Source organism: Sprattus sprattus, assembly GCF_963457725.1.
Source record: "Sprattus sprattus genome assembly, chromosome: 7".
In the NCBI taxonomy this organism is placed as follows: Eukaryota; Metazoa; Chordata; class Actinopteri; order Clupeiformes; family Clupeidae; genus Sprattus; species Sprattus sprattus.
Window position 1 is genome coordinate 16,117,840 of NC_137926.1, and position 24,939 is coordinate 16,142,778.

The window sequence follows — 24,939 nt, forward strand, 5'->3', positions numbered from 1 at the left end:
AGCTAATTGTTTAGTCAAAGAACTGATACAAAATGTGATTATGATCAGTGCTTTTCTTTCAGAATGTTGTTGAATCGCCTTTGCTTAGGAATGAGAACAAGTCTGGGTAATTTAACTCACAATTTATTATATAAACTCTGTATAATATTTACAATCAGTAGAAAAATATAGCCACATATAAATAGTAATGTCACAGTACATGTTTCATGTTCAGTTCAGGGAATGTCTTTGTCTTGGGCCAGATAGAAAGGCTTTCCTCACTACATATGGTGAGGGGAGTAGCAGAATTCATCAGCTATTGGCATCAGGTTTTGTTGCTGAGGAGAAAACAAATATGGAGTTAATGTTGTGCTTTTGCATGATGTGTGCATAATCTTAAATCACCTCAGAAATAACATTTATATTACAGTTCTTTCTTTTTCTGTACCAATATCTGTACAATCTTTGAAGATAATAACTCAAAATAAAATTGCATGTTTTGTCTTTAATAATTTGATATTTGCAATATATAAGTAAAGTTCTTACCTGATAGAATGTCATATCTTGCTGTAAATCGGAAGTCAGGCAGTTTGTAGTTGTTTGCTGGTTCTGTTGGACAGGGGAGTACGGCACAGAATGATGGGTGTACTGATCTCCGTAATGGTTCCAGAGGTCTCTGGGCTGGTTCTGAACGCAGTGAATGTGTTGGGCTGGGCTGTCCTGAGGGTATCCCTGTGCACGAGGTTGGGTTGGGTTCTGACATGCCTCCACTCCTTGCCCCCTTCCCACACCCGTGTCCACATAGCTGGTCTGTAGTTGTGCTGAAAGGTGTGCGATGTAGCGAATGGTGAGGCTCAGCGTCTGGATCTTGGTGAGGGTCTGCCCTGCCGGGGCCACGGAAGGGGGCAGGTAGGTGCGGAGGTGGTTCAGCTCTTTCGTCAGGTCCCTCATACGCAGCTTCTCTCGCTCGCTGGCGGTATGGCGCTTCCGCCCGAGATACCTGGTCCTGGAGCGCCTCTTATCCTGCTGCTGAGGTGCATCGGTTGCCTTCTGGAGTGGGGTCGCTGTCCTCTGCTGCTGGATGATGCTTGGCAGTGCAGGAACCCGGAGCTGGATGGGCTGAATGTTGGATGTTTGAGTTTGTATCTGGTGCTGGAAGCCTGAAGTCTGCCCCTGGAGTCCTGAGCGTGCTGGAATCTGGTGCTGGACAGTGTGGCTGTTGTTGACGTATGTCCCCTCTGACATTTCCTGCACAGGCCCGGAGCTCCAGTTTGGGGAAGGGGGATTAGACCAGCTGCCATTCACACGGTGCAGAGGGGAAGTGGAAGAGCAGCTGGAAGCTGGCGAGAGGCCACCACAGGCGCTGTAGTAACCAGCATCGGAGGCCGCGTCAAAGTCGAGCAGCATCTGACAGTCCTGAAGGAAAAGATCGGAGAGCTGTGTGTCCATGTCTGTGTGGAGATGTGCTGGCATGTGAGAGTGCTGCTGGACTGGGGCAGTCCCCCTTCATTTATCCCCGGGTGGGAGGGGCAGTGTGACACCTCCAGCAGTGACCTCATGACTCTGAAGTTCAGCTCTGGAGGTGTCAGTGCTGGCAGGGGGTTGTGGGAGAGGAACCCTCTGCATAGACAGGTGGGAGGTGACAACCAGGGAACAGTTATTACAGCTATGATCAAGGGTAAAGAGAGGGAATGGTTCCCTAAGCAATTTTGCTACGTCAGTGTATCTTTTTATTGTATTGATGAATTTGATTTTGGACAGAGTTGTTGCAGTATGTGTTCATTGTATTGTTTGATACTGCTTGCATCAAGTAGGTTGATGAGCTGGTGAGTTGGAGAGGGCTAATAAGGTGTTTGTGTGTGTGTGTGTGTGTGTGTGTGTGTGTGTGTGTGTGTGTGTGTGTGTGTTTGTGTGTGGGCTAGTCTTCTCTCATAGCCACACTTCCGCTCCTGTGAGTTTGCCAGCTGTCCTATGTTAAGACTTCACACCTCTCCAAGGATCCCCGAGGTCGGTTCCTCTCCAGGAACTCCAGCATAGACCTGGGACTCTCCATGATTTGTGTACCTAACCAAAAAATCTGACATGAATAAAAATGTGGAAATAATTGTTTGTGTGTGTGTGTGTGTGTGTGTGTGTGTGTGTGTGTGTGTGTGTCTCTGTGTGTGTGTGTGTGTGTGTGTGTGTGTGTGTGTGTGTGTGTGTGTGTGTGTGTGTGTGTGTGTGTGTGTCTGTGTCTGTGTCTGTGTGTCTGTGTGTGTCTGTGTCTCTGTGTGTGTGTGTGTGTGTGTGTGTGTGTGTGTGTCTGTGTGTCTGTGTGTGCATGTTCACATTGGCTGTTTCTCATAGAGGGTGTAAGATGTGACAGCAGAGGTGCCAGGAGGCTTATTGAGTTCCACAGGGAGCAGTGGTGATGCTGGAGATCTCTGGGAAACCAGAGCCAGATCCAGTTCCCACAGGCCCAAGTGTCACTTTCTGCTCCTCACCTTCACACTAATGATTAGTCCATTACCATGCAGGAATAATGAGTAATGGACTTTCTCTGTTGATTTGGTGCAACCATGGTTCACCAGTGATTAGCATCTCATGTAATCATCATGTTTTTATATTAGCAAAGGAACTAATATTTTTCCTAATACTCTAATATTATAATCAACATAATATATAACTAGTACTCCAGTTATTATAATGATTGGATGAAAGATACACAGAAAGAAACAAATACCACAAAATCTGAGGAGTGTGGTTCTACGGTCACCAGCAATCCTCCACTCTATAAGTCAGTGTCACCATTACCAGCACAACAGGATAGAACTGCTTGCAATATAAACTATTGACTGATTTCTGATTCATTCATTCTGATGCATTATATCTTTCAGCATGGACTTTTTTTTTTGAGGTTCCTGCAATGTTAGTTCATCAAAGGTTCATTGACACACCCATGTGAGCTGCAGTTGTGCTTTGCATAAGCAGAGTGTCTATTTGAGAGCAAACATCTAAATGACTAAGCCTCTTCCTTTGTAGCCCAGTTAATTCACCTCCTGCTGGTAGCGGATATCATTAGCACATCAGTGTTCTTTTGGAGGTGCGGAGTAATATCTGACACTGTTTACCTGCTACTCTTTATGTTGGTCAGGAGACGCATAGTCCCTCTCCTCCTCTGGCAAACGAGGGGGATTAGGGAGATAATGGTGGATGAGTCCCGCTGGGGACCAGAGATAAGAAGGGATGAGGGGTGAGGGGAGGATAGGGGGTCATGGTGGTGAGGCCCTGGGGGGCGTCTGAAGGGATCATCCCCAGACCGAGAGGTGTGAGGTCTCACTGATGCAGGTGAGCAGGGGAGGGGTCGGAGTGTGTGGGAGAGGTGGAGAGGGATGTGGGACTCGCAGACAGCGAGAGTCATCAAGAGTGGGAGCAGTGGTGCCTTTGGGATGCTTTAATCTTGACCTTACTTGTTCATGACAGACCCATAACTGCTCTGGAGAAACTTGTCTTTCTCAGTGTAGATATATGCACATATGATGTACGTGTTACGTACGTGTTACATATTTAACAGCATATATTCACTCTGGTGTATTTCAAAACATAGCGACCCTTTAGTTTAGTCCCCAGCAGAAGCTATGGGAATTATGTCAGGCTGTCACCATCACAGCTAGGCATTGTTGCTCATCTTCCCAGCGTTAGATGAATGGTGCTGCTTAGTTGAGGTTAAGAATAGTTAGTTGCACAGCTGACTGTGCATCATCACTCTGCCATTTTAAAAGGATTACTCAAAGATTTGTATCAGGTGTACATATGACGCTATACTCTATGATAACTTGTCCTTGTCTCTTAAAACTAGGATTATTATTAAGTGTCGTTAGTTTGCTGTTTGTCTTGTTCTTTAAGTCCTGGATGAGCAGTTGGACTGGAAGTTAATTGAAGGGGATGTTACAGCCCCCCTCTCGGGGAGAATATGCAGTAGTTCTGCATGCAGGAGATGAGCTCCTCGTTGCGTGTGCTCAATGGGCATTGATTATAAATTGTTAAGTAAATACAGAGATTGTGCATCGCTGCATGAATAAGGCCTCTACCAACTCTACTAGTCCTTCTAATGCTGCTTTCTACACCATAGAGTGAGACTGATCGACTATTTAGGCATCAAAGGTCATGCGTTTGCCTGGCTTAGGAGCTACCTCTTTGACTGTCATCAGTTTGTATGTCCATAACGAACCATCAAGTCATACAAAGGGAAATTATGGAGTTTCCCAAGGTTCTGTATTTAGACCCCTGCACTTCTATTTGTACATCACGCCTTTAGGCTCTGTAGAAATAAAGCATGGCCTCAATTTGTATTCATATGCTGATGATACTCAGCTATAATTGTCCATGAGGCCGGATTAAATAATAATAATTATTAATAATAAGATTGAAGCTTGCCATGCCTAAAGATGTCTGGATGACAGACAACCTCTTGCTTCTGAACTCAGACAAAACAGAAGTTATGGTCATAGGCCATGTGATGGCTTCTCATTGACATTCAACCCAAGCATTAAGGATCTTGGTATAATCATTGATCAGGACCTTTCTCTCAACACTCACCATGCTTAGGTGGCCAAAGGCCTCTCACATGTAATGCTGTACAACTCTTTTTCTCTTTCCTCTTTTCTCTGAAATCTTTCTGATGTCTGGTTACTGCAACATCATTTGTTTTATTTGTGTACTAACTCATCTCTCTTCTCTCTCTCCCTATAGTAGAATCAATAGCCCCTTATACATGTAAAGCGTTTACATCGCGTCTGCACCGATAGAAACTCGCGAACGTGTTACAATTGCCTCATGTATAAGGGGTCATTGTTCTCCACCAGTATTATTACTATTAGAATACCTAATTCCATTCTCTCATTGTGTCTTCTCTCTTCCACTGTCACTTCAGACTCTCCACTGCAATGTGTTGCAGTCTCTTGCTTCCTGCTGCCCATTTCTCCCTAACAATCACGTCCAAAGTTCTGCTGCACATTGCCTACATACTTTCAGATTACCAGCCTAACTACCCCTTTCTCTGCTAATATGATCACAATCTCCACTCATTCTTTGAATAGGAACCATATTATACCCTCAACCCTCAATATATTGTATGACCATTATTTTAGCATGCTGGCATTATGAACACATTACATACCCACTCAGCTTTTCTTCAATCACTACTTTGAATTCTGGCTCTCTCCATTTTTATCCACTCTCAATCTTGCTTATACAATCTTGTATGTATTATATATATGGTTGGCATTTGCATTTACTGCATACCACTGAGAAATGGAAATGTTTTTGAATTAAAATAGCCCCCATCCCCACCCCTTAGTGAGATAAGCCATATACATATACGTATATTGTATGACTAATACCAATACTATAACTGGAAGTGGTTTCTTACTTCTTTTCTTGTGAATGTTGTATTGTGTTTTTTTTCTCTTCTGTCTATTTAACTCACTTAACGATAATGTCCTCTTTGCAGAAGAGATCTTAAGACTCGGTATACACTGCACATTTTTTCTCTGAAGTTTGAAGTCTGTCCTTTGTGCAATCTGCAATACCCAACTTTACAAATGTCATCACACAAAACTGTGCAATGTTGGCAAATATGACAAAGTTTGAATTTACCATGTAACGGTAAGTCAAAAGTCATGACCAGTTAAAGTTAAATGAGTCAGCCACAGCTTCTTAATTAAATATTGTTTATTATAAATATTATAAATATATAACATGTATTAAAAATTATAATTTAAGGTAAAATAAAGAATTATTATAATAAATACATATAAAAACAAATACATAAATTACTGTACACATATTCAGACTGAGCTAAAGCTAACAGAGAGCTCTTCTTATGGTTTGTCCTTCGGCCTAAATCCAATATTCGGGAGTGATACTGTGAAATGTAACATCTTTGGCATATTCCTGAAAGGAGAAAAACATGTACAAATTAGTATAAGACAAACAATGAGTTTAAATGTGATGTACTATAATAAGTCCACATAGAATCTATCCAGCACATTACACATGAGTGTTTTTTACTGTACGAATAAATGGGGATTCATGTTTGCAATATCAGATGTTTTAGCTCACCTGGTATGATTGGCTTGCTTCAGTTGTATGCAGTGGTGACTGCAACAGGGAGTCAATGCTGGAGTTAAACAGGTCTTCATATGTGGAGTCGTATGTGGAGTTCTGTGGCTCGTGGATTGTAGGCAACTCCATGTTTCTCTGCCAGAGCTCCCGCTTTGCCTCTGTCCTCCTGCAGGGGTGGGTAAGGGTACCCCAGCACTGCCCCGTGAACCTCACGCCTTCCTGCTCTGGGCAACACAACCGGGGTACAGAGAGAGAGACTTGTTCCCCTCTGGACCTCGGCACCTCTTCTCCGGGCCCCAGCTGCGTGGACAGCTGTGCGATGTAGCGGATGGCGAGGGTCAGCGTCTGGATCTTAGTGAGGGTCTGCCCAGCCGGGGCCACGGAGGGGGGCAGGTAGGTGCGGAGGTGGTTTAGAGCTTTGGTCAGGTCCCTCATGCGCAGCTTCTCCTTCTCACTGGCACTCTGGCGCTGCCGGCTCGGGTTCTTGACCCGCAGCCTCCTCCTGCTAAAGCCGCCGCCACCGCTGGGACACCCACTGTCCTCACAGGAGGAGGAAGGGGGAGATGGCGAGGACCTTTTCCTCAGCCCAGCGTGCACTGAGTAGGTAGCCAAGGTCGAGGCAGATCCACAAGGCGAAAAGTCCATGTTGGAGGAGTAGGACGAGGAGGATGGAGAGACGGTCTCTGGAGAGGACATGTTGGAGAACTCGGGGTCAGAGGACGTGTAGCTCCAGGGGTCTCCTGGTGGGTAGCTCCAAGTATCTGACCTGGGGAAGCTCCAACTCCCTCCACTGCTACCGAGGGCACTGTAGACCGGACAGGACACATCCACTCTGGTTTGGCTGAGCACTGCAGATGAGATGTCCATGATGCTGGGCTGGGCCTGGTGTCTGCTTCTCATGTGTGGCTCTGAGTGTCGTCTGTAGCCTCAGAGCTGGTCTTGATGTGGTTTGTGAAGCGTACAGCTGACTGTCTGTGACCTGGAGCTCAGAGCTGAGAGATGCTTATATACTGCAGGGCTGGACCTCAGAGGTGTGATGTGACACCTCCGCAAACCCTCCCCTCCCCCACAAAACCTGTCTGAGCTCTCCTTGCCCTTGCTTCCCAGTATTACACTCACAAACATATGTAAACACACTCAAATGTGAGCTTCTGCACACACACACACACACACACACGCATGCACACACACACACACACATACAGACTCAATGCATACAAATGCAAATAAAATGTACCAATACCACAACCACTAGTATGTACTCTGTACATATAGACACAGACTTCACATTCATGCACCCATACACACACAGATATATAAGTCCTAGGTCTGAGGAAGACGTCTGAGTTTTTACTCAAACAAGGATATTTTTTTCCACTCCTGGTTCACAATGAACTTTAAATACAGTAATCACAAATATGTGTATGTGTGCATGTGTTTGTGTATGTGTGTTTGTGAGAGAGAGAGATAAAGAGAGAGATACAAAGAGAGAGAAAAAAGTTTTTGTGTGCGTGTGTGTGTGCGTGTGTGTGTGTGTGTGTGTGTGTGTGTGTGTGTGTGTGTGTGTGTGTGTGTGTGTGTGTGTGTGTGTGTGTGTGTGTGTGTCTTAGTGGGTGTGCACCCACTTATGTAGTTCAGGCTCCTTTCTCACAGGCGGTGTGTGATCTGTCACCTCTAATGCCCCCAGATTAAGGAACCAGCCCTGGCCTCGGTGACTGTGTGAACCACTAAAGGAATGTCACACCCAATGTGTAAGTGGATAATGGAACTGATCAAATACCTCTTCAGACCCATCTTCATGTGGCATCTCCCTGTGAACTGCTCATTAAGCTCAATGACTCATAATGACCTCTCCCCAGAAGATCAACCCAAGGATCAACTGTGTTTTTGTTGCAGTGACATTTCTGACGCTTGATTGGTGTTTTTTTTCCCCCTAAATGCACTTATAGCACTGCTCCTTTTGAAAAGTCCTCAGTAAATGTTGACTGCAGCGTTAACCACTGTGCTTCTTTGCTATCTATGTAATGTATATTTCAAATATACATGGAAGCTGGTTTGACATTTATAACCTCTGTGTTATATACATCATATGTGTCACACTTACATACAGAGGGCTCTGTTAATTTATTTATATTTATAATTTATAAATTATATATATCTGTTTTCTCCTCAGACTAAAAAGCTATTTTTTACTGAATGTGCACTGGAGTGCTGGTTGTAGTTTTGTAAACAGCAGCTGCATGGCCCTCACCCTGACCCTGCCTCACCCTGAGTTCACCCCGGCGAAGAGGCGACGTGTCGGGCTGAGGTGGCCACTGGCACTCTGGGAGATTTCAAGGGTGTGAGAAAAGGGACCCATGCCAGCACACCACCCACAACCCAAAAACCCAGCGGCCAGACAGGCTTTCTCAAACGCCCCACTCTCAATATCTAAATGGATATTCACAACCAGGTGCTTACACAAAGCCCACAAACCAACAACAACAACATCAAAATATCTCTGCAATGATGGAACAGGTATGGTCGTGACAGGTATATTCAGGCCGCCCTACAGTGAGGTTAAGTGATGATCCATGTTTCTTTGTTCCCTTGGGAAAAGAGAGTCAAAGCCTCTCCAGAACGGGTTGTCTCTGTCGCCTGTCGTGTGACCATAAACAAACAGGTGTTTGATGGGTCCAACTCAGTGACATAAAACATGACATTCAGCTGTGAGAACAGCACTGTGTTTCTTTCTCATAAGTAACACTCCCAAAACTTGAATGAGGGATCACATAATCCAGGTCTGTTGTTGACCTGTTTATATGAGATTTGTGAGCATGAGAGTATGAGATTTGTAAAACTAGTAAAAATAGTAAATATCAGTAAATCCATACCATATGAATTACACATTACTGACTAAAGTTGTGTACATGCTCTTATGTTTGGCTAGTTTGTTCACATCATTTTCACCCTACCTTACCGTGCTCCCTTCTCCATTCCCACTTGTGACACTCTCTCACTTTCTTTCTCTCTTCTGTCCTGTCTCTCACCCTCCTCACACAACCTTTCCAAAGCACCCCCGTCTCACCAGCGAGGGTACAACTGGGAATCTATGAATACCCTCTATGTATAAAACAAAACAAAAAACAAAAAGAAACAAAACCCATCTCTAGTCCCATCTCAACCAAATGTAAGAGAACCAACCTCCAGCACACTGATGTTACATCTTTCACCTCCGTACCCAAGCCTCAGCCTGCCCTGATGGACAGTACGCTACCAGCCCTAGATTTATTGCCAGTGTAAATAGTGCATCAGTGTTGTGGGGTTTCAAGCACGACGGCCATTTATTTCATTTTATGTCTGTATTTATTTCTTTATTTTACAGTCACAAACAAAACCCAACAGAACAAGGGAACAAACAGAGACATTTTTCCATTCCATTGACACATAGACATGTTCTGTAAATTAAAATATACACACATGTACTGTAGATATCCATTAAAAAAAAAAAACAATAATTTATTTCTTTCTTCTCACAACAATGCAGACACAAGCTAATTGAGGGGATGAAAAGTTAGGCCTGATTTCATAAGCTGTCCCGCTTGATGACACAGTTATCTTATCTGCCGCATGCTTCTGAAAATGCCTGCCACTCCACTGCCTCTGCAGTTTGATAAGGACAAACGTAGATGATGTGACATTTTCATGTGGATGAATCTAAGGAGATGTCTTGTGTGAGCCTGACATCTGTAAAGGTACATGTGGTGACAATGTTGTGACTGTAGTGTGTGTAATGTTGTTGAGTGCAAAGCTGTCTTACAGTGAAGGATTCACTTTTCTACAGCGCTAGTTTTGCCAACTTTGGTTGGGCCCAAAATCTGTAAGCGTCAGTCATAGGAGCCCAACCAACTCACAGGCTTCCAAATAATAATGGACAAATAACTTCTTTTCTCAAATATATTTTTCTGTCTAAATGCAAATCAATCTGAACACTTCTTTGTATGCCCTTGTAAGACATTTAGATAAAATGAGCTTGTTTTGGCGGTTTAGGGTGCTTTGCCAGAGAATAGATGAAAATGCTGCTTCTGACATGATGCTGTTCATGTGAACCAAGCCTTTGGAATGGAATGATTTTATGTCAACTACGCCATACAGCAATGCTGGAATATATACTCAAGTTATTTCCTGAAGCTGCTGACATAGGAAGAGCTTATGAACATCAGGTCTAAACAAAAGAGATTGTGTTCTTAATTTTTTCTAAAACAACAATCAGACCCATGTATTTACAGAGTGACACACAGCAAAGGTCATTCAGACAGACTGCTTTGGGAACTGGACAACACTGAAGAAGAAAAAAAAAGAAGACACATTAACATATCACCTGATAAGGAACACACATGCAACTCTCTCCACAGCCACGCGCAGCGATGTGTGCCGAGGATGCACTCCACTAACAACATGGCCTGTCACAACCGAGATACACCAGTGGCATCGCGACCACAGTCAAAAATGAAACAAACACTGCGCCCTCTCGTCTTATTGTCACCAAAGATCACCACGTGAAACATACATATGAAACATAAAATGGGGATAGGAGAGGAGGTTACTGAAGGATGTAAAGACGTATGTCCACCAGAGGACTAACAGGTCTAAGTACTGAACTTAAAGGTGCTTTGCATGTGATATACTATGAATCCTCTTCAGTGATGAATGGATTCACACTCTCATCCGTGTGTGGCCATACAGACATACCAGCACAGTGTCTAAGGTTTCAAGGACTAGTAGCATGGAGAGAAACAGTTGCGCCATACTATGCATAAGCATTTCATTAAGACACAGAGAGGGTAACACACAATGACATTTTTTTAGTGGTAGATGATGGAGGAAAACACTTTAGAAATTCAAAGCTTGCAAGGATGAGTTTGTATGATGAAGTGATGAGGACAAAGATGGAGTCTGGGTGATTTGGTGGGCGCATGACTGGAAAAAAACAGACAACACTTGGAGTCTGAGTTTGTCACTCTCTGATTTACCAAAATGGCACTAGTGTAATTATGATGTACGTACATAACGGATGGGTTATTCTCATTATGGTAAGCCGAGACACTGCATCGCGAACATTTCACCTCTGATCATCTCAAGTTGTACAACGTATAAACAACTAAGAAATATAACGTTAGATCTTTCTCGTCCTGTAGGATCAGGTACATGGCTATGACGGGGCTAGGGGGTGAAAGGGAGGGGGGGGGTTATTAGTTGGTCCCAGAAGGTAAGAAAAATGGGGTAAGACAGAGGTGATTTAGCAGTGAGAGTTGTTTATAAGAGCGGTGAACGGAGCTCTGGTGAAGCCTGACTGGTGTTAGTACAAAGGATCAGGATCAGGATTTAGGGTTCTCCCTGGACTGGTGATTGTAAAGCTTGGTGGATTTCTTGCTAAAAACCTCAGCAGCATGGCCGTGTACGTCTCCAATGGTGGAGGCCTTCCCCCTCGTACCCCGGAGCGGCGTCCCTCACAGCAGGATCTTCTCCCGCGTCTCGGGGAGTTTGAGGGCGACCACGCCGCCACACACCAGCGCGGTGAAGGAGAGCAGGATGGGGACGATTTTGGTGATGCCCACGAACGAGGCAAAGATGGAGCTCCCCAGAATGGCCGCCAGCTTGCAGAGAGCGTTGAGGACGCCGAAAGCTGTGGCTCTGAAATGAAAAGGACATAGACGGAGGGAAGTCAGTTTTACGAGTTTTAATTCCGCAAGCAACTCTACAGTCACAAAGGCCACCACATTATCATTCATCTCAGAGGCTTGAATACACAGTAATTCTCCAAGTAATTCCACTTCTGAAGAAGAAATATATTTTGGAAACTGATTTGTAATGATTTGCATAGAAATCTCAGTATGGCTCTTATTTTCATGAGCATAGCAGTTCACATTGTAAGCAGTGTTTAATTTGTTGCGAAACTAGACTGCCCATAATCTGGCAATTGAGTGTACACACACATACAACCACCAGCCTCTGCCAATGGCACATCACTGTCTGTCCCAATACACTCTGTCAGTTAACATAATTCACACACACTCACACACACACGCGCGCGCACATGCACAGACACACACACACACACACACACACACACACACACACACACACACTGCTGGAGTGGTGTACCGTTTGGAGGTAGGGTAGAGCTCCACAGTGACAACCTCGATGCCGTTCCAGGCAGCCACACTGACCCCACAGAAGAGGCATTGCCAAGCGATGATGGCCGCCTGACTGAAACTCAGAAACAGGAAAAAGGTGCATCCCGCAGAGACTAACATTGAGCCACCTGTGGGGTGACAGAGAGAGGGAAAGAAGCAAAGATGTGGGGGGGGGGGGGGGGGGGGGGGGATGGAGGGGGTGTTATTTTAATTCAACAGTTCTAAGAATTCAGAAGTAAGAAATGAACAATAATGATGGAATGAACAATAACAATCATGGGGTAGAGATACTGTCACATTTAGCAAAACCCACCAATCAGCTTGATCCTCCCAATCTTATCCATGAACAGGGCTGATATGATGTTGCCTGGCAACACTGCCAGGCTCCCTAGGAAGCTGACCAGGTAGATGAGCACATCATTCTCCTCTTCAAAGTTCAGGTGACAGCCCTTCTTGTTGTGCTCAAAGGTCGAGTTTTCCATCCTGCAGTCAACAAACTTCTCCTCCCACAGGTCTAGAAAACACGGCAATATATTTTAACATCATGTTGTGGTAGGATGTGCTATTATGTTCTATTCAGTAAAAAACTCCTCATGTATTTCCTCACATTCTTTAATGTGTGAGGCATGTAGTTCGAGATAGTTTGCCATTTTTTTATTACCCCCATTTAAAAACATTAAGTGCTAAAGTGCTGAATAATAGGGCATGTAGCACTTTAGCACTTAATGTTTTTAAATGGAGGTAATATTAAAAGCTCCTCATGAATGTCCTCACATTCTTTAACACTCTGGAGTCTCAGGCCTGTCAGGCAGGGAGTTTGAGGTAGTTTGCTATTTTTATATTTCCCCCATCTAAAAATATTAATCCTAAAGTGCTACATATGCTATTATTCAGCACAAACTCAGCAGCAACAACCTGAGAGCAGTAAGATTGTCATTATCATAATTCAGATCAAACAGTGTAATTCAATTCAATTAAATTGTATGTAATGTATACAGCTCCAAAACAATAACATTGCACAGGGACAGTATATCCTCAGAGACCTCCCTCTACCTGAATTAACCTGTAGCTGATTCCTACTCAGTGAATCCTGATGGTGGCAGTATTGTACCTGATATGTTCAGGTATAAATAAAATAAGCTCAACTTCTCAGACATGATGGTTCACTTTAAGGGTGCTGTGTGCAACCTCTGTCTTGCTGTCTGTCATCGACTGTGGGTGCCAAGTGCGGTGTAGTCGATTATCTTGTGGTTGACTGCATTACGAGCCATGCACACAACCAAACATCAAACACCACAGAGTGTCACATTTGAATAATTTGTTAATGTCAATGTTTCTGTGTTCAATCTCTGCCATCTCTGTCTGTCATTGACTGTGGGTGCCAAGTGCTGTGTAGTCGTTTATCTTGCAGTTGCACACAGCAAACATCAGTCACCACAGAACATCTACAGTGAGGTAAGATATCTCTTTTTAAAAGAGTTATGGTTAAGCATTCAGTCATTGACCTTTAAATGTCTTGACTTTGATTTCTTGAAGGGCTTTTTTTTCTTTTATGTACCATCAGTGTCCTGCAAAAGGTCTTTAGCAGTGTTAAGTTTCGCTTGTTGTCTCTGTTGATTTTATCAGGGATGTGGAAAGAAAATTAGTCTCTCAGACAATGTGAATGAACCCCTGCCATTTCAGTTAATATGCTCCTTGATTGGCTATAGTATTCCTCCACATCCAGCATATAATGGTTAAAGAAAAACCCTGTTAGTCCATATTCATCTCAATCACTGACTCAGAGCCACACCTGTGTTATAGAAGGTTGTGTTTCTGATGGTGCAGTTCTCGAATATAGTGTCTGAGGAGCGGATGTCTTCAAAAAGGCAGTCTTCAAACAGCGAATCCTCAAACTTCACTGACTTCAGCTCTATGTTGATGAACCTGAGAGGGAAACAGTAGAAGCGGGTGAGAAACAACACTGTCACACTACCGCTAGTGTAAGTGCTTCTCTCGCACATCCATGTCTAACGTACTTGTCTCGTATGTACTCTCCGTCCCTGTGGACCTGGTTCTCCAGTGAGAAATTAAAGTGGAAGTTCTCGACCTTCTTCCCGACGAAGACCTTCTCTTTGGACTCGTACTCCTCACGTTGTAGGTGCTTGATCATGTCTGGGAACCACACTGATAGCCCATAGTAACTGAAAGATAGAAAATATGCAACACTGGTCAACACCCAGACAACACACTGTGTGTGGACCTACCACTGGAATATACAGATAATGCACTCAAGCAGACACTACACAGTTTGACCGATGGGGAAAGACCTTACTGTCCATATCTGTGTTAAAGCATGACTTTTGATTATACCCTCTGTTAAGTTGTCCAAAAACAACACAGTGAGATGGTTAACACACAGCAGTCTAATCACCTGGAAACCATTATGTCTGAACTCAGGCATGCCAGTGCATCAGAGGGTAGAGTGGGAAACTGGAAATCAGAACAGCACAGCAAATATACCAGAGGGTTCCAAGTTTGTTGCCAGTTTGCCCTGGCCACAGATCAGAGTGCCCCATGCCAAAGACATTGATCCCCAACTGCCTTTACAAGCAGACTTGGCAGACTGTTTATAAAACCTTCTCCACTATCAACAAAAAATGCCCCTTTTTACTGTATTAGAGCAGACCACTTCTAGATTGGTTTCACCACTTGGTAAAAGTGCTTTGTGTTTGGATGTTTATGACGGAGTAGCTCATGAATGTTGATACTCAAAATACATGTATGTATGTACTACATGTCTTCAGATACTATACAGTACACGATATTGCGAGATATCCACAAGCATGTGAGATGGTTTCTCTGTATAGTGGTATAGGGTTGTTCACCTGAAGGCCATGGTGAACCAGATGATGGCCATCATCAGAGTACTGAGTCTCAGCTCACTACTCACGAGTGATGCCACGTTCTTCAGCACCTGCAGGGAGGAGTGAGGGGTTATTCCAAGGAAGTGATTTAATTCCTATGGCTGGACAGGAAACATGCTCTTTCTTCATGCTGTGTAAGTGTCACTTGAGGAATTCTGCAGGCCTTACCAGCTTCGTCAGTGATAAAGTGCGGACGCCCCATCTCTGGAAGGCTGTTCCTGTCGCACTCTGGATCTCGATGAACTCATCCTCCTGGGTCTTCGGGGTCTTAATCTGTGTCACCTGTGTGGAGTCAAAATAGTTTAGCAGTGTTCAGGTGAGTTGCTGACGATTAGCAGAGGCAGTTTTTGGTGGTGGTATAGTGGCTTTTTGTCCTATTTTTTATGGCACTCACAGTGAACACTCTCTCAGGTTCCCCTTTGGCCCTCCAGTTGGTATCGTGGACCTGCTTCAGGATCATCCATGCCTCATCATGTTTGCCACTCTGCACAATCAGAATGACAGACAGGATAGCAGATCAAAATCACTGCCTCTTCTGCACATTGTTATTGTTTGGAAGACTTGACCAAACAAGCAATTATTCTCTCTCTCTCTTTCTCTCTATCAACCAATCAACCAATTAGTCAATGTCTCTCTGTGTCACGCCATAAGATAAAATGAGATAAGATAAACCTTTAATAATAAATAAAATCCATAAAAGAAATAAATCCATCCATTCATACATTCATCTGATTATCCATTCACTGAGCAATAGTGGTCTGACCTCCAGCAAGAAGCGTGGGCTCTCTGGCATGAAGGTGAGTCCGATGAGGGAGGTGATGGCAGGGAGGGCACACACCAGCACAAACACCCTCCAGCTGTGGAACGAGAACTCTGTGCCCATGCTGAAGCCCCAGCCTAGGATGAATACAAGCACAGGGTTACTGTACTGTGCCATAGAGTGGGTTATGGTTAATGTAGTCTTTGAGTGGATTATGGTTAATGTAGTCTTAGAGTGGGTTATGGCTAGTGTAGTCTTAGAGTCTCACAGGTCGTTAGAATAGGCTTGTTGATTAACCACCTATTCAGATATACTGTATATATAGGTAAGTCTACAGTATATATCACTTTGAGAACATCACATGATAAACGTTTTGAGTAGTGTTGCTTAATTATTCAAGCAAGCTATATTATAAAATGTATTATATACTGAGTGTGAAATAGGAGTCGAAATTAAGTCAGTGGAAGAGCTGATAAAAGCACAGGTAGGTTTGGTTACCGTAGCGAGGGATGATGCCCCAGGCGGCGAAGGAGGCATAGATGCCCCCCATCATCCAGAACATGCAGAGCCAGCTCAGATGCTCTCCGCGCTTATCCATCTGCAGGAACTCTGAGAAGTATGAGTACACGATTGGCACCGAGCCCCCGATCCTGAGGAACATACACACAGTTATGTGGCTTATTGTCCTCCAGGGTACTATTACTGAAGTACTTGCCCTTGACAGCTAGGGCTGTATTGTAAAATAGTAGAACATTTCATTTGTTCTGTTTCATGCATTGGTCCAGTGAATCACTGTTATAGTGCTCTTCTCAGATTAATTTACAGGAGCTTCAGGCACCAAGCTGGACACTTAGGTTTCATAGTGGTGGCTCAAATTGATAGTAGAGACCAGAAATGGTCAGGTAGATTAGTGTTGTTAGAACTTGCCTGCATTGTCTCAGTCACACTCACCGAGCTTTACTACAGAGCTCTCTCTCTCTCTTTCTCTCTCTCTCTCTCTCTCTCTCTCTCTCTCTCTTTCTCTCTCTCTCTCTCTCTCTCAAATTCAACTACATAATAATCTTTATCATCTCTCTCTCTCTCTCTCCCTCTTTCTCTCTTTATCGCTCTCTCTCTCTCTCTCACACACACACACACACACACACACACACACACACACACACACACACACACACATATAAACACACACACAATTGAAAAGGCATACCCAAAGCCAGAGAAAAGCCGGAAGAAGAGGAAGAATCCATATCCTTGCGCGAAGGATGAGAGAAAGGCGAAGACGCAGTGGATGGCGAGAGCAACGATCAGACACTTCCTCCGACCCACCTTATCAGCCAGACCCCCCCATATGAATGCACCAAACATCATCCCCAGGAACACTATCAAACCTGTTACATACACACCAAACAGACACAGACACATACACACACACACACACGTACACATGTCAGTCCTACAAATACAAATTCTAGTTAGAAGTATTGAGTATGTATGAGACACAAATGTTTTACCTACAAAACTCCAACACAAACACATATTTTTAGGGGATAAGTGCTATGCTGCAATAGGGAACAATGGTTGGAATATGTCAGGGTTATGTTATCACAGATGAGGTTGAAATGTATGAGGTAGACATAGTAGTTATAACAGGGGTTGTATGCATGTAGTGGTTGCAGTAGTCAATTGTAGGGGTTGCATACTTAGGAACAGTAGTATTATGATTGTGTTATAACAGGTGGGGGATTGTATTATAAAAGGTGGTGATTGATTTATAACCATTCGGGGGAATGGGGTTGTGCAGTGTTACGTGCCATTTAAAATGTAACTGGCAGTAGCAGTACTTGTGGAATCCATAGGGTGGCGTAGTCACCTCTGTTTCCTTCAAAGGGATTATGTAAGATACTGCAAGAGGTGTCTCTCAGATCTGCTGACACTGAACATTTGTCAAGGCTATAAAGGTTTCATTATCTTAATGAGATTCAGATGAATGAAAATGAGATTTATGTCCTTGTGAAAGATAAATGACTTAACCTTTATGAGCTCCTTTTATCCGTTTTTGTGTCATTCATGGTAGAGGGAAGTAACAGTGGTGCTTTTTGGACCACCCTCAGTATTAAGTATTAAATCTTGATGGCACTACAGGGCATAAGGCTCAGAAAGGGGCTGTGATGGCCGTAAAACTAGCCGCATGTGTGTAACTAAGCTGTTGGAATGCTGTCCATGTGCCATTTTTGGTCTGTTAGTCAGGTCCAACATTTACTTTTTAATGTTCACCGGTGATTCTGTGCAATATTTTGGCTTATGCCTTATGAGCAGTTCAAACACAAACACAAATCTGTGAAATACTTTAAGGGAATCTTCTCTTGGAAATATATGCCATATTGAAATGTGTTGTTAGCAGTAGAGCAGTCATTACACACACAGATCTGTTTTAGCGGTCCAGGTTGAGGATGGGTTGGTGCCTTGTAACAGGACAGATCTATGGGTCAGAGGGTTTACCTCTGTATCTGAGTGACAGCTAACCTGGTGACAGTGGACAATATGGCCGGGAGGGATCTAGGGATCCAGTGGACTAAAAGGACTAATCTGAGTTTGATCTGTGTCTGAGTGACATGTTGGAGTTGTGTTTTGTATTAAATGTTGGATCACATCAGCCCTGTTTGAGTTGCCCTGGGTGCGAGTTAAGTGATACACATGGATCTGTAGTCTGAGTCCTGGGTTATGCTTTGTGAACTGACAGGCACCATGGATTGTTTCAGGTCTTTATTACTGAGAGGGGATGATTCAATGAATCTGTTGGTGGGTAGCAAGGTGAGGTGTCTCTACAGATGGCACTGCCATCAGGGGATGTGGCAAAGACCCAGTGAAACTGTGTGTGTGTGTGTGTCTGTGTGAGTGTGTGTGTGTGTGTGTGTGTGTGTGTGTGTGTGTGTGTGTGTGTGTGTGTGTGTGTGTGTATGTGTGTGTGTGTGTGTGTGTGTGTGTTTGTGCATGTCTGTGCTTGTGTTCGTGTTTGAGTGTATTGTGCCCAGCACAGACAGGAAATCTGAAACCCAGCAGGTGGGATGCATGTATCAAAGCGTATCAGTGCCACTGCTTGCATTTGCTTTATATTTAAAGACACACCCTAAATTACAACCTTGAAACCGGGTTATGGCAAATTAATCTGACCAAAGACCATCTTACCACGAACTCAGATGTCTCAGATCACAGAGTGCTATGTAATCGGCCATGCACTGTCGCCACTAAATATTCCATAGCCTAAGGATATTTCTTAATTTAATTCATTTTTTTTACACACACCTACACTAAAGAAGAGAAAATGTATAAGAAAATAATCAGTAAATCCTCTGATAATTTGGAATGAAATATTTAGTTGTTTCAAGAATGTTACTGGTTTTTGTCAGTTGAGTAGGCACTGTATTTAAGTTTAGACATGAAGTGTAAACGTACATGCAGAAAATGTTCTCCTGTTTTCTGACAGTATATGATGTATCATGCCATATGCAATTTCATGACTCCTTGCCTCCGTGAATCAGATCAGTGATTTCAAATTAGATCTGTCCCAATCTGCCTTTAGCATACGTTTGAAATTAAATTTGGTCATGACCGTTTCATTTTTTTTAAGCAAGTTTCCTACAACAAGCAATATTTGTTGACATATTGCTTTTACATTTGCAAAGGTCAAGGCTTGCATTGATAATGGTGACGCAACACAGTAGGATCAGGTTACTATAAACAACCATGAGCTGCCATCCAGCCTCTACTTATTCTATCATCAATCGGTCATGGCAATGTTTTTTTTTTTAAGATAGAGAATTTATGTCACAAGTAAATGTTTCTGGAGGGCTAGAAGGCACTCAACAAGAGATTCTGGAGAGCACTCAGAGTGAGTCAGTGCAGAGCAGTAAATCGTTTCAATGGTACCCTCCCCTGCCATGAAATTTCATCATCCAGCATTTTGGCCATTTAATGTAAAAAGATGTTGAGATCTCCTGTTATGAATGCAGTAAATGTTATATTTGAAAGACATAATTTTGTTTCTTTCAGAGGGACAAATTACATTTCGGTCTTCTACACTCCAGTACCCTAGCATTGTTATGACTACATAACTTCATAATTGTGGTAAATCTATTACTAATAGCTGTCATTCTGGCCCTTGTGGTCTGTATGACATGCAACAAAATAAATAGTATTTTCTTCAGTTATTTATCACAACACAAACAATTCAAATTGACAAGCATAAATGCTTCTTGTTGTATTGTGCCAACCGTTGGGCTGGTTCTCTTTTTTTTGGGCATATAACATCTAAAGTTGTGTCAGCGCTGCTTATCTGTGCGGTGAGAGTGTTATTCGTTGGTGCAGTGTTATCCATCTAAGCTGTGTTAAGGTCCTATGTCTGGTTGAGTTATTTATTGGTTCTGCGTTGGGTTATGTATCTCTGCTGCATTTGGGTTGTGTATCTTAACTGCAAGGTCAGTTCAAGTTGCTCCTATCGATCCTGTCTGCCACGAGCTGAGTCAGAGGTCTCTAGGGCAGAGAGCCGCACCAAAATGGTGCAAAAAAAAGTGCCCTATCATCCTTCTCAATTATTCTGGCTCTCGCACAAACCCCACACAGCCAGCGACTCCTGCTCCAAGTGAACTTACGGGCGGAGTTCTGCAGGAAAGCAGTCTGTTGCTGGGGCCGGGGTTGATTTTGTCACTGTATAAGTCACTGCCATAAGTCGTCATTCATGCCTCCACTTTGCATCAGTGCCCTAAAACTTCCGTGTTATAATTCTTATCTATTAGGAGGTATTCTGTTATGTCTCTTAATTTTTTACCCCTCTCAGAGTGACTTGTTCATGCCCCTCAGGAGACTACCATTGATATATTTTCAGTGCTTCTCTACAGTAGCAGATCCAGGTGTGACTGTTACTGCCTGTACTGCGTCGTCTGGTTTGTCATAGTGTTGCGCTCTCCTGCCAACAGACCCCCGTCAACCAGTCTCTACGTGTCGTGCCAGGCACTCTCTGTGCTGCAGTGAGTGGAGCCTGAGTCGGCAGTGAAGAACAGATGTATAAAGCCATCCAGAGCAGCATTAGCTAATTTGAGCCTCCTGGCTTGTATTGATTCACTGTCAGAGCCTGCTCCTGGCCCGGGGACACAGACGGCAACGGGATATATGAGGGCTGGTTGGAGGGGGGGGCAGAAACTAAACTGAATTGCCAAAACCAATTTGAATCAAACTCCAATCCTTTCGTTAATATCACTCTCAAATGTGAATGAGTTCATACAATCAATACATCAATACATCAATTCACTTTCTTGAGGGCATTTTAATTTGTGGCTTCATCTGAGGCACTGTATCCTATGTGGGGAGAAGATGAATCATGGGAATCCCATATAGCATCAGTGGTTTTCACCCTGGATCAGTGATTCTCAATCCTGCTCCCGGGCCCTGCCTCCTTCTCTCCTTCTCTATCTCAGTCAGATGCGCTATGAAAGGGTACAGCTGAGCGATCTACAGAGCCTCTGGAGCTCCAGGTGCAGGATTGAGAATTCTTGACTGATGACTGATCTCGGGGCTCTGTGCAGACTTACCCAGCATGCCTTTCTCTGAGTTGGACAGGCACATGTCCTTCTCGGCGCTGGGCAGCACGAAGCCGACCACAAAGCACTCCACACCGTCGCCCATGAGCGCCAGGCCGAGCACTATGAAGAGCGTCCACTGGAAGCGGCCGTGCGCGCAGTCCTCCATGATGTCCTCGTACTGCTCGGCCAGCTCCTCCTGCTCTGAGACGGCGTCCGCCGTCGCCCGCGCCCTGGCCCTGGCCGCCCGCCGCGCCGCCTTCACCTCGTCCGGGTGTGGGATGCCCTGGTACTCACCCTCGTACATCTGGTCCTCCTCATCATGCCCCTCGGTCGCGTCACTAGCCGCGTCCTCCTCCTGGGGGTATTCGCCCTGGTAAGCATAGCCATCTTGGCCCCCTTCTCCGTAGGTCTGGTAACCATCACCGTCGCCTTGGTGATACACATTGTTTTGGTAGGGGTCAGCCATCTTTAAGGGAAGCTGTGCGGCCACTGGCTACGGGAACTGACAGAGTTACACGGAGGAGCTATGGTGGGCTATATCAGCATCAGCATCAGCACCTCTAAACCCCTGCTTCTTAAGTCTCTCTCCAGTTTGTTGCTTTTAAATCTTGAACACTTTATGCTACAAATATTTCAGTAAGACCAACTGACTGTTAGCTATAGACTATCAATGTCTTCTTCTCCCTGCATGGGTTATCTGGCTTCCGCTGATGGCTATAGATGGCCCACTCTTGACTGCAGACTAACTCCTCTTCACCTCCTCAGATGGCCACATGCTGAATCTGAAAAGGAGGAAAAGACACCTCAGTCAGGGATTTCACAGACATCAAAGACAACCCTGTTTATAAGGAACGCTAGAGGGATGTATAGAAATTAATATTTTTGTATGTGCCAAGACAAAATCTTGTCTCTAATATAATCAGTTTGAAAACTGATTTAAATAGCAGTCCATGTGGGTCCAAGAGTAGTCTTTGGTGGGTGTACTCATTTTGAGCTAACAGATTAAAATAATGTGGATTGCTATATTGATGAAGTTATGATGATCAAACACTGTGAGATCAGATCTCTCTCTCACACACACACACACACACACACACACACACATACACACACACACACACACACACAATCACACACACACACACACACAATCATACACACACACACACACACACACACACACACACACACACACACACACACAATCACACACACACACACACACACACACACACACACACACACACACATCCCCGACAGATAACACTTCAGAGGCCACCTCAAAACAAATGGATAATCCATACTTCTTCACTGCTGATGGTGTTTTGTCTCCCTGCTGCTTGTCCTAAGCCAGGGACACACCAAACTGACATCACAGAACTAGCGGTGACAAGGCTGACTGCTGACATGTCACCTGTGGCGGGGATTAAAAGTTGCACTTGAACAAAAAGACTACAGCAGCGGCCAACTAGCACGTACGCGCTAAGAGGAAATAACTCCATACCAAACCATAAACACAGCAGCGTTTGCTTACCATTTTCAAACCACTTTCGCCCACCACAGACGGTTGCGTAATTTAGCTACTTCAAATCTTTTTTTTTGGTTGTGGAAAAACAAAGGAAGAGTTGAAAAATAAGGAGACACTGCAAAAAATGAGTGCAATCATTGGTAGGCCCACAACCGTAACCCCTGAACCCATGTCAGGGGCTGGAGATAAATAAAAAGCTCCTCTCCTCTCTTTGCTTCCTGTCTCACTCTCATCTTCCCTGTCAATACTTCTTGTCTCGCCCATATTCTCTCTTGCTATTGATTGTTTTCTTCTCAATACCTGTCTCACTGCGAACTGTCTTTCATCCTCTCTCTCTTTCTCTCTCAATTCAAATTCAAATTCAAAAGAAGCTTTATTGGCATGACCATAACGTTCTACAGTATTGCCAAAGCATTTTGGGATGGGTGTATAATAAGTCATTATATAAACAATACATATATATATACCCAAGGTAAATCAGAAGACATCTCTCACTTTGGTTGGGTTTAATCTTGTCTCTCTTACTGATGCATGTTTCTCCTGTTCTGTTCTTTCTCTGTAGATGGTCTTTCTCTCATCCTCTGTAACTCACTACTGATTTGCTTTGAAATTCTCTCAGTATTAATTGCCTCTGTCTCAAATCCTTTCTTATCATGACTGACTGCCTCTCAGTTCTCTCTCGGCAGGAAGAGCTAGGATCATTTACTAATGTGTGAATCATTTATTTCCCCCTCTGTCTGGCTGTTTTTTTTTCTTCTTTTAACTGTAAACTACTTTAATGAGATTAGCAGGGAACCATGGCACATTTCCTTGCTAATCCGTCACATAATAGCTTGTTTTACATGTTCATGGTTTCGGAGAAGACACACACCCTACTACACGCACGATATACATACAAACACACACATAATGCAGCAAATCACATTTGTCTCGCTTGTCTTAGTGCTTGATGGCAAAAAAAAAATCGAATAACAGGATTTCAAATCATTCGTTTGCGTGTGTGGGGGTGTGTCTGTGTGTGTGGCACATATTATCCCCTGTATTCCTGTATGTCAGGGAGGGAAATTTCTTACATGTCAGAGGCCAATGTTAACCTTGGAATAATACATTTTTCAAAATATGACTCCAGCATCTACATAGCCTCTGCCTCCTACTGATGTTAAGCTCTGGTTTATGATGAGGGAGGCCAATTGACATCGCTAGATTCCTAGAAAATAATCCTCGCTACACTACATCTTCCTCTCCTTAGATAAAATATAGGTAGTGTTCACCACGCTGTACAGACCAGACCCAACGCCAGGATGAAGTGGCTGAGGGAACAGGGGGCAAATCTTTTTATATGGTAAAACAGTAGGTAATCATCCAGCTATGCCTTCTGCATTGTTTTTCATCTTGCAGGTGTCAATATAGTGGGTGTTTGACTAGATGCAAACAATTCCCTACCTTGCCTTTTCCATGTGTTTGTGCATCATGGCCATAATATGAAAAAGGAATATTTGAGGCAGATTGCCAAGTCACTAACTAAAATTGGTCTGGTGGTAGGTTTAATTAAATTCATTCATTTACCCATGCAGTAGCCTCTAAGAGGCAAAATAACATCAACACAAGGCTACTACTTTTAAAATCAGATAACACATTTATTTCACAGCAGTGATGGAGCCAGTATTAAACCTGTGTCCTTAAAAGGGTCCTTGCAGGATTTACTGAATCGGAGCACTCTGAACACATTATAACCAGGGGTGTCCGCAGTTGTGTGCACAAAATCATTACAATTTGTGTGAACAAAATATGATAACTTGTTCCCACAAGATATTAATTATAACATATCACCTCACAGGACTTTGTAATATTGTAATATTTAATATTGTATGGGCAAAACTTCAAAGAAGGTGTTTCGTTACAGTACCGT

The 24,939-nt window shown here is 43.7% G+C and overlaps 1 protein-coding gene across 1 annotated transcript; it reads right to left on the reverse strand.

The window, feature by feature from the left end:
* Window positions 1–11,573: 11,573 nt before the first annotated feature.
* On the reverse strand, window positions 11,574–21,968 carry sv2bb (synaptic vesicle glycoprotein 2Bb; the record flags this gene model as incomplete). The annotated part of the gene is made up of 12 exons (XM_080842083.1): window positions 11,574–11,757; window positions 12,229–12,388; window positions 12,574–12,774; window positions 14,053–14,186; window positions 14,279–14,443; window positions 15,128–15,216; window positions 15,335–15,448; window positions 15,561–15,650; window positions 15,930–16,063; window positions 16,425–16,576; window positions 17,134–17,314; window positions 21,512–21,968. The coding sequence occupies 12 exons, from the start codon at window positions 21,966–21,968 to the stop codon at window positions 11,574–11,576; spliced, it is 2,061 nt and encodes a 686-aa protein (XP_080698209.1).
* Window positions 21,969–24,939: the final 2,971 nt, after the last annotated feature.